Source organism: Cololabis saira, chromosome 5 (assembly GCF_033807715.1).
Source record: "Cololabis saira isolate AMF1-May2022 chromosome 5, fColSai1.1, whole genome shotgun sequence".
Classification (NCBI taxonomy): Eukaryota; Metazoa; Chordata; class Actinopteri; order Beloniformes; family Belonidae; genus Cololabis; species Cololabis saira.
The window spans coordinates 29572762-29583854 of record NC_084591.1 but is presented as its reverse complement, the minus strand read 5'-3'; the positions used below and the strand labels follow the sequence as shown (position 1 = coordinate 29583854).

Here is an 11093-nt window from a genome sequence, read left to right as displayed (position 1 = left end):
TAGCAAATAAAGAGTCTGTTTTGGAGGGAGAACAAAAACGAAAAGGCAAGCCAAACCACTGAACCGCATGAGAAGTGTGCGGCTTCCATTTGTTGCTGATGGCCAAATTAATCTTACTGCAATAAGATCTGGCCAGGCATTAATAGTGGGACTGCTATCCTGCGGGCATTTTTCTTTTTTAGACAGAGAGTGGGGAAGCTTCCATGAAAAGAAAGCAGAAAAATCCAGAAAATAACCCCTTTCTTATAAATAAGCAGCAGAGAGGCTGTAGGGAAGACTGAGGTTGATTTATCTGAAAGCCATGCAGGTAGGACTGCGTCGGAGAGTTGCAAGGGGATCAGTACTGGTGGATATTACCATTAGGACCAAAGCAATCTGGTGTGCATGGGGGAGATGAGGGGAACTAAGAGATAATCATGCTAACACTGACTTCCCTCATTACCTCTGAGGCTGAGCTGCAGCAAAGAGTCCAAGGCACACTCAGAGATGTTGATCATAGAGTCTATCAGGAATCAGGAAGGGCTATTGATGTACGCCTATTGGGATAATTACATATGCACTTTAATAGTGCAATGCTTGGTTTATTTGCATTTTTTAATAAAATATCAAGAGCTGGTGAGGAATGATTGTTTTGCTTAAAAGAGCAAGATAACAAATTAATGAGTAAATTGCATTCATCGGTGCCGCATCAGTTCTTGTTTCTTGACTCCTGCTGAGGAAGCTGAGAAGAGCCTGACTTACTTTCTTCACAGAGTCTTCATCCTGTTACACAGTTCAACCCCACTCAAAGTCGCCTTAATTATCAACACGGCACCGTCAGCGCCCCTGGCCCCAAGAGGCAGTGCAGAGTTACACTGCTACAGATCCGATTTAGATCTCAGATCTGAGATGTTACAGTTTGCCCGAACCCTAATTGACGGCAAACAAAAATAGCACACTTGAACTGCCTCTGATCATCGTCAGTGTGGGGCAACAGCAGATGTAAGGACTGACAAAATTCAGTAAAACTGCTTTTTTTTTTGAGAGTTTTGCTTGTGTAAGTACACTTTTCTCAGTTCGAGAAAGAGCATCCTGATTTACACTAACTGCATTTGTGCCGTCTAAGCTCAACAAGATGTTATTTACAGTATTTCATTCCCCTTTTCAAAGACAGAAAATATTGTGAGTACTATAAAAGGAAATATATGACACCTGACAGGATCTTAGTTCAGCTAACATAAACACTGGCAAAGAATTCCCACCAAATAAAGGTGATTGAGTCTCCACCTGAGGCTGTGCAATGCCCACCAGGCTTTGTGGGAGACGCAGGTAATCATCCTTCTGTCTTCAGTCAGACATCCGCAGGTCAGCGCCTGAAACTATTTTAACACCTGATCCAAGGTTGGCACGATCTTCCAAAATGGGAATGACCCCAACAGGATCACAAATCTGAAAAAAAAAGGGTCACAAACACGGGAAAAATATAAAGATATTTGCATCTATGTCCCCACATACCCAGATACTGATGTTTAAAAAAGGAAAAGAAACCCTATCTCAGAGGTGCACTTATGTTAACTGTGATCAAATGATGGAAAAAAAAAAATGTCCTATAAGTTTTAACATTTTATTGCCAGCAGATATTTGACCAGTCACTTCAAACACTACCCTGTTCCGCCGTGTGAGTGTCTGAGTGCGTTTGGGTACATACCTGTATTGAGTCAGTGCTTGAGTAGGCATGAGTGTTTTACAGCATTACAGTAACGTGCCAACAAGGAATCTAAAAGTTGCCACAGGTGTTTGTATGGTCGGGTCTGAAATTTCTGTGTGTGGGTGTGCGTTATGCAAATACCTACCCGGTAGGAACCTGTACAGGGAGCCAATTGGAGCGAGACAAGGAAGTAAACAGGAATAAAAAACCCATTGTGGTGGGGTAGCACCTGTACTGTTACTGCGTGCATCTGTTGATTCAAAGAATTGGGAAGGAAGAAGCCTCACCTTGTCTAGCTTGAAACACAACCACTCCACGGGACTGGAATCTCCAAACACTTCATCAATCTGCCTGGCCGTGTCGGGATCCACTTGACAATTCTGGCGGGATCCTGTTCTGCTGTCCTGGTAGGCCACCATACTGGTGTTAGTTAAAGCAGGCGTGCTTTGCCAGATGACTAAATGCAAAATATATTCTGGGAATTGCATAAAAAACTGGAACATTTTCAAACTTGGAATTGAAATAAGGTTTTAACTATACTGAAAATGAAAGCAAACAGTGTCCGTAAGACACAGTGTCTATGTGATATTCTACAGATTTAAGGATTTCACATCGCCTCACATAATGACACATAAGTGAGCTTTCACTCTGATTCAGCAGAGGAGCTGTAGTCTCATTTCTGTGACTTCTGTCTTTAGCTGCGATGATGATCGTTGTATTGACATAAACTATTCTCGGCTTTCCTGATAAGATACGTGTTTGGCAACATAAGGCATCAAGGTGAACGTGCAGCTCCAGGCTGCTGAGTAGACTTGGCAGATATTCAACTGAAAGAGCTAATCCTCCCCCGGTATAATGGCATATGGCACCTATACTTCCTGAGAAAGAAACTCGTTTTCATTTAAAGGTTTCTTTGGAAAGACCTACAAGGAGCTGACTTCTCCTGCGTGTGTGTCAAAGATGGACTAATTTGGTACTACAGGATTTACCGTTGAGATAGTGGTATATGAAAAGGCTTGGTGTCATTTTGTTTACAGCCAACCATAAAAGTGTAACCAAGATCAGCCAAGAGAGGGGCAGGTCACTGTGTGGAGAATTTAAAATAGGTTACTCATCATATTGAGGTTTAACAGTTTATGATAATACCCATCAACACTTTGAAAACCCCAACCATTATATTGATGCTTTTGAAAACGCTGGAAAATACCACTCTGCAATATATTACATGCAAACCTTCAATAGTAGAACGCAGAGTGGAGAGTTTTGAGCAGCACAGTTACGGAATAATTAGTGACAGTCGGTCTCGTGTCAAACACAAACCTTTTGTGTAAAAAGTAAAACTGTTAAATATTACCAGTGAGTCATGGGAGCTATAAGTCAGCTATTGTGCTCATGCACCACGTCTGCCATCAAAGCAGTGAAGCTGAAAAAATACGGACAGGCTTTATTTACATGGGATGCAAATGCAGATGTGGTTAATTCTGAAACACGTCTTTATTTACCTGTAACAACTGTATAGGATGGGGGGGAAACAACCTCCAAAATAACTGTAAGTGTGAGGAATGATTGTACTTCAGGGAAAGGGATTTTTTTTTCTTTAGTTCTGCACATAAATATTACTTACCTGTTACTTTCATTATATAAATGACACCGTTTGAACCAAAGTTTCACAACGTGTGTAAACAAGTGTCTGTAGTAACGTGAAACCAGAAAGTACCTTGTGACTTCACAAAACTTCCAAACTATAAAGAATTACTTTGTTCTACAACTTTTTAGTGCAGTATAAAGCTTATTTATTCAACACTATGAATCCTTTATATCTAGTGTATAAACTTAGCCGCGCAATTTAATAAAAGAGCCTTTTTTAAATGGGATTTGGCAACACCTGGGCTCTTATAACAACAGGAGGAGTCTAAAGAAAACATATGCTTATTTGTAGGTTTTTCATTTTATTTTGAGGAGTTTTGTGCTTTAGAGTAAAAATAACGATTCTTTCTCGCCCACTGCAGCAGTAATTGTCATCTTCTGTCTGAAATATTTTGTTGTAGTCCCTGTTTTTTAAGGCCCCCGACATAAAAAGCCAGTCTGCAGATTTGTCATCTCATGTACAGCACAATCTGTTTACATCATAAGCTTTCATCATTATTACGATTATTATTTTTAAATCTATAAAGTTGTAATAACATTGACGTAAATGATGTTACAAAAAATGATTATATGCATGTTTATTTTTTTTTAATGTGCTTTGCCAAGGAGTATAGTTTTAATCCAGTTTAAGGCCAACTCGATCAATACTTTCGCATATAGACTTTCACAGCAAATGTCACAATAAAGGATATTGTGATGCCGTTTTGCATAGTGCAGCTTTCCCGCAACATGGTGTATTTATGAATATTTAAACCTCACCATGTCTTTATTTCATTTATATCCATAACCCCAATTGTGTATTTATAAATATCTATTCCCAATAATGCATTTTTATACCGAACCCTAAGAAACCATGACTAACAATAAAACCTGGAGAGCAAAAAAAATCCATGGACAATTTAAGGTACTGTTTTTGCAAGAGGCTCCAGCTCTTTTTATAAGCATTTCCATTCCATGGTTACATAACATTGTTTCACACACATTATAAGCATTTTATGATTTTAAAAAGTCAGATGTAAACCTGCAACAGTTTTGAAACCCAGAAAGTAATTGAATTTTACCATTTTGAAGACTTTAGTGTGAAGCTGCTATATTATTGTGCTATTACTGTGTAGTAGTAGACTGCTTTGTTCATGAAAAAAATTGTTTCTAAAGCCTTCTGTCTATGTGAGTAGCCTAAATCTGTAAAACAATTACATTTTGAATCCCTCTATAGTGTAACTGACCACTCTCCAGCCTCAGCCCCTGGGCCATGGTACATCAGAGTGTAAAAGCTGAAATATGAGTGTCGCTCCATCCTCCACCCTGGACAACCAGCTGACCACTACCTGGGGCCCTGCCGACTCCTATCCTGATGGTGAGGGTCATGACTCACGTGAACGCAGTCACAATGAACGCTCTCTCCCAGCTGTTACTCGGGGCAATAATAACTTGAATGCATTATCTGAATAATATCCTGAAATGCCTAAAGAAAACAGAAAAAAAGATTCTCTGTTCAGGGATTTTAATTGCTTCCTGTTAAACAGTTCCACTCCAATACGATACAAAGTGAAAATTGTTCAGCTGTGATGGTGAGCTGACAGCTCTGAAACACAAGGAGAGAATTAGTTGTTCCTGTTTAAGAAATGCTTCAACAGCTTTCCAAATGAATTATTGACAAATGCCTTTATGAAGGTTTTTTGGTGTGTATTTTAGATAGATATTAATTGATTTTATCTATTTAAACAACCAAGCATTGATGTTTGTTCCCAGGGCCACTGGTAATGTCCGGTTACACAAGTCGCATGTGGCCCCACGATTCCCAGCCTCAGTTCTGGAGTAAGTACCAGGTGTGGGAATGGCTGCAGCAGATCATGGACATCCACCAGATTGACGCCTCCAGCATTCCCTTCCAAAACTTTGACATGGACGGCCATCAGCTGTGCAGCCTGAGTTACCAGGACTTCATACGCGCTGCTGGCAACGTGGGACCCATTCTCTTCCACAGCATCACAGAGCTCAAGTGGAGCGGTGCGTTTCAGAGTCTCACTGTGAAGTGTAAAGTGCAAAAAGAAAAGAAAAGAAAAGAAAAGATGATGAGTCTCAATAAAGGGGTGATCTGAGTTGTCTGTGGAACAGAGTCTTGATGAAGCGTTAGTGAGAAGAGATCACAGCGCTGGTTCAGGCTGGTGCTCATCGCTGTCTTAGGGGTGAGAGGGTGCTTAATGCTTGCGGCATGATGGATTTCTTTGTCTGCCTTTGCCAGAGTGGTTCTGCTAAAAAAGCCCGAGGGGAGGGGGGTGAAGCTGCAAAGCAAACTGAAAGTGGGCTCTTCTTCTGTATTTTAATCAGAGTTTGCAAAGAAACGGGAGCTATTGAGCCCCAGGCCTCCCCTTCAAACCTTTAACTACTCTTTTTTATGTAATGTGGCTTTCTAAAATAATGTGCTTATATGTTTGTCATGTGGTAAACATAATCACCCCATCATATTTTATCTAACATCATAAGCCAGCACAACAACAGCACTGCCAAGAGATCTGGCAAAACAAGTTTGGCTGCTGGTTTACAAAGAATTTCTAGGTAAACCAACACGTCAAGTCCAAAGAATAAAAGCCCTGTTGTTATTTATCTTGGCTGCAAGTACAGTTTATTGAAATAAGGCACTACATTTAGTTAATTAAAGCCCAACTACTTGTGAGCCACAACAGAGCTTAAGGTGCTCATTATTTAACATAGAAAACAGCAAACAAATACGTTTCAGCTCCCTCATCTTTTTATAATTGGGAGTAAAAAAAAAAAAAGGTATAATTTTTCTCATAAACATATTGCAACAACTCTGTCTTGGCTACTACCTAAAGGCTCAACAAGATTTTTTATTCATTCAGGAAGGATTTGGTTAATTTTTGTTTGGTTGTTCAACCATGATTGCTGTAATGTGACTGTGCTCTTCATAAATATTACACGATGGATTTAATCAATGATGGTAACCCACTTTTGCCTCTCTTTCGCCCACACAGGGCAGTACAACGTGGATATCGGGCATCTGGAACTAAAACCTGAAGGTAAGATTCTTTCACAGTAGTTAAAGAGTTAGGTGTGGATATCAAAGTTGTTGTTCAGGTACCTCCACCTTCCGCTTACGTTTACTTCATTTCTCTTGCAGAATACTGCCCATTTCCAGAAGTCAGCTATCCAGCTGGAGGTGCTAAACATTTATTCACCCATAGGATTATTAGTTATGTTATAAAGCCTGGTTAGAATCAGTTACTCATTTTTATTTATCTATTTTTAGAGCTCTATGACCCCCCCATTCCCACTCTTGGACTTGATGCCTCCCCCACCCCTTCAAGTCCTGGTGAGGACGCAGTTCATACATGTTCAACTGTTTATTTGTTCATGGCCCTGCAGCATAAATACATAAATGAATCAAAACTGCTCACAAACTTTGATTTCTTCCTGTCAGACATCAAGCGGTCTTTAAGTAGAGCTCATCAGGTCAAAAAACACAGTAAGTGATGGAAACACGTTTAAGCGCCACCACATTATCTCTAAATATTCATTGCTCCGCTGCTACCTGCTGTTTATTTTTTATTTTTTCCTAAAGATCCAAGAGGTACGCACTTGTGGGAGTTCATCAGGGACATTCTGCTGAACCCAGAGCGAAACCCGGGACTGATCAAATGGGAGGATCGGACGGAGGGGGTTTTCCGCTTCCTGAAGTCAGAGGCGGTGGCACAGTTGTGGGGAAAGAAGAAGAATAACAGCAGCATGACCTACGAGAAACTAAGTCGTGCTATGAGGTGCATCCCTTCAGCCGTCATTCACGACCCTACACAAATACAAAAACTCAATTCAAAACACACGCACACAAACCTGAAATATTATAAATCCTATAGTTCAAACCCTAGATGTGTGGTTTGTTTCATTAAGACCAGCGGACTTAAATATTTAAGGCACATTAATGAGTACCTAATGATGATTAGTCACAATGAGCTGAACAGAAATGTTCTTTGAACAAGAAAGTCTTCATGACTGTGGGAGTGACAGGAGCTTTACACCCACATAAGCCTCTCTAATGAGCCGCGTTTCGTAGCAGTGCACATGGGGATGGGCATGTGTGCAGGCATTTTCATTGCCATCTCAGGGCACATTTTTCTGTTTACTACAGTGGCAGCAAAGAATTTGCAGCTTGATGGTATCTCCAAGCATATATCAGTGCCACAGTTTACAGATAGCAGAAGAAAATTGAGGAAAGATAGTGAAAGTCACTACAATGAGCTCATAATAAAATCATTTTAATCCTAAAAGAACTCATCTATGCTTTTCTTTTACTTCCTCATTTTTTCTGAGACTGTGGGAGTAATTTTACACAATTTTACACAATTACCATTAAAATGTATCTCCCTTTAGTTGTGTCTCATGAAGCACAAAAGAAGCCCACTCTGTATACGGCCGTAGATTGCGGTATAATGCAGAAATCTCAAGCATTTAAAAACTTCTAAAATTTCTTATGACATTTACATGAACCCTGAGAAAGACAGTAAGAATTGATATTTTGCTCAGGAGCGGTGCCTAGGTAGCTCAGCGGGTTGAACGAGCGCCATTTACGGAGGCTATTGCCTCATGCAGGCAGCGTAGCTTCGAATCTGGGCCTGTCGCTCTCTCCTGCGTGTCTTCCCCTCTCTCTCTACACCCATGACACCCATGTCCTGTCCAACTACTTTGAATGAAGGCCAAAAAAATGTATTCAAAAACAACATAGCAGGAGCATTTCCTCAAACACTTATAATATACTTGCTGATAGAGTGAAATGTGTAAACTGTGGCTGATCTTAGAAGCAGTGAAAGTATGGATCAACTTTTCTCATCCTGGAGAGCAGAAGACCTAATTCCGTTATAAAATCAGGACTGCACCATTACTGGAAATGAAAAGACAGCTAAGCCGGATCAATAAATCATCAACATTGTTCATATGACTCCTTTAAATAGTTGAAGTGTCCGTCTGTAAAACTAAAGTAACTTAGTGCATGACTGAAAATAAGGATAAACTATCAACTATAAAGAAGTAAAAGGACCTAAATTGTCATTTTGTGTTTTTGGCAAAAAAAAAGAAAAATGCAGTTAGCAGATGATGAAAGAAGAAATATGAAACTGTTAGTTAAAGTTTGACAGAAGGCAATTATGTAAATAAAAATTACTCTTTATATTTTATGGAATCAGAAATGACAACAAATCCAGGGAATTAGTTTCAGCCCGTTTATTCATTTCACCTGCCGTTTAAAATGTAAACACGTTTGAAGTTATCGCCACTTAACCTTTTGTCTGTTTCTGTTACAGATACTATTACAAAAGAGAAATCCTAGAGCGGGTAGATGGACGCAGACTCGTTTACAAGTTTGGAAGGAATGCGAGAGGATGGAGGGAGACTGAGAAGTGACAATTTCATTAATTTATATTTTCTAAACTGTTGTGCATAAATGTGATGTTTTAATATGGTTTTCATTCCCCATTTCTGTTATAAATGTGTTTGAACTGTTTACAAGCAGTTACTTTTTCCATCGACTTTTTACTGTACCCTTGTGTTGACTCTGCACTGACATCTTTAAGTTACTGTGGCTTATTAGCAGTCAAACCACAAACGTGTTTGCATGAAATCCAGCTGAAGAAACTAAAAGCTAAGCTGAAACAAGTTAAAGCCTGTTTTCCTACGGAAGCAATTAATTTGTCCAAAGAGCACATGTTGATAAAATGGTCAAAACGTGGAAAACAGATGTGTGTTTAGTGTTTTGACACTGATACTGTGAAGTGTCCTTTGGGATAAATTAATAAAGAGAAAAATCGTAATAATGAAATGGCACAAACACAGTGGAACAGTAAAGGCCTAATATGTACAAGTGATAAACTATTAATACTGAAAAGAAAATGAAAGTCTGGTTTGTCTTATTTCATACTCTGCATTCACTGAGCTGTAAAGAAAGTGTGTAAATCTTTGAAGTTTGATATAAATAAAGTTTGTGATTGTTTTTACTAATTCTCTCACGAGACTCACTTTGAAAAGCGGTGCACTTCTGAAATGGAGATGGAGCGGTTGGTTTCTGTTTTGTCGTGACGGTGTGAAATGCCACACAGTTAATTGCTTGCCACTGCGTGCCTTTGCTGCCAAGCAGGTTCCTGTAGGCAGCAGACAAATGACTGGGCCTTGATGGCCAGCGAGATAAAAGCTGTGTCAATAAAAGGCTCTTTTCTTTGACCTGTGTTCACAAGCAAATTCATGTCTAATCTTCTCTCAGATTTATCTGGCTGTTGCGACCCTTCTTTACATAGTGTGACATTCATTTCCACTGCATTTTGTTATTATCTTCGCTGATGGCTTGAAAATGTACCCAGCGCACCCTTGCATCCCTTTCTGGTATCACTCTGCATTCTCATCCATCAGTGGCATTCACCAATGATGCTATAATGTTGAATAAAATACATTCTATGCACTTTCATTACTCACAATTAAACATAAATATACTATAATAAGACATAATGAAGTTTCTGAAAAATAAACCACATATCTCCTGTTCAGAAACCTGTATATGGAGGGAGGGCTGTTCAATCATTTTGAATAATTTTGACTTGAATTGAAATAATATTTCCTGATTGTTGCATTGTTATGATACTTGAAAAAAGACAGCAGTTCAAACTGAATTGCACCTTCATTACATCTGATTGTTCGGATGCCGTGTTGTTATACGGGGCAGTCACGCTTTGTCATTTCTCTAAGGGCTGTTATACACCAACCCCATATGAAAAATCAAACACTTGCAGTGTCTGCTCACACCACCACCATCTGGGGGGATGTCATAGGACTTGAACGCACCACAAACCTGACATGTCATATTCAATAGACTTCCTCAAGAGGACGGCTTCAAAGTGCCGAAGGAGGCTGTAATCTATACAATATTCAAGACCTTGGAACATAGGTCAAAGTGTATTTGACATGTTAAATGAGTTTGTAGTATTTGCCAAAATTGTTTGGCAAATTATCTGAACACTTAGGTGTATTTATAGAAAAAATGGTTTTAACTGAATCAAGGTTACAATGAATTGACATTCATTTGTTCTTTTAAGTTATATATATCAAAAAATATCACATGATCAGAGAAAGCTAATTCTTTATAAGCTAAATATCCATTCAGAACGATGTCTCCCATTGACAAATACAACATCAGCTTAAGAGTTGAGTTGTAGAAAAACAGTTAAACTATGAAATCAAATCTGGAATGCAAACAACAATGCTGTGACTGGGATAACTTTACTAGCCCCAAGAGGGGGAATTCCACTGCAGCTTTCCACATCTGCACATACCCAAGCAATTTCACCCAATACGTGAACAGGCTAAAAGACAGCAAAATAACTACTGAACAACAAATAATAAGCATCTGAGAACTGTGCCAAAGCAACTGCCATTTGAAATGTAATTCAAACCAAACACAGTTAAGACAGTTTCACACATTTTAAATGCATTTATATCTAAACATAATTTCATTAAAACTCTTTGCTATTGTGCACAATAATTAAAATATTGTAGCAAAAATGTCAAATCTGGCCTTAGTTTCTCTTTGGAATAATCTGGTAGCTGCTGTGAGCTGTTATATGTGGGAGTGTGAGTGTGACTTACAGAAGATAAATGAACAGTTATAAGCAAATGATGCCGACTTATCTAACCTCTGGCAACAAAAGCCTTATTTTCCTAACAGACCACTGCCCAGCGAACACAAAACCCTTGTGTTTGG

General features: G+C 39.2%; 1 protein-coding gene across 1 annotated transcript; it reads left to right on the top strand.

The window, feature by feature from the left end:
• Positions 1–1895: 1895 nt before the first annotated feature.
• ehf (ets homologous factor) lies at positions 1896–9339 on the top strand. Its single transcript, XM_061721508.1, has 9 exons — positions 1896–2094; positions 4551–4691; positions 5087–5344; positions 6331–6375; positions 6477–6515; positions 6606–6668; positions 6777–6821; positions 6918–7113; positions 8650–9339. The coding sequence occupies exons 2-9, from the start codon at positions 4616–4618 to the stop codon at positions 8747–8749; spliced, it is 822 nt and encodes a 273-aa protein (XP_061577492.1). The 5' UTR covers positions 1896–2094; positions 4551–4615; the 3' UTR covers positions 8750–9339.
• The last annotated feature ends 1754 nt before the right edge of the window (positions 9340–11093 follow it).

Coding starts and splice junctions, on each gene's coding strand:
- ehf (XM_061721508.1), top strand. CDS start 4,616: ATGAGTGTCGCTCCATCCTCCACCCTGGACAACCAGCTGACCACTACC. Junction 6,376..6,476: donor TCTGGAACTAAAACCTGAAG/GTAAGATTCTTT, acceptor TTTCTCTTGCAG/AATACTGCCCATTTCCAGAA. Junction 7,114..8,649: donor AAACTAAGTCGTGCTATGAG/GTGCATCCCTTC, acceptor TTTCTGTTACAG/ATACTATTACAAAAGAGAAA.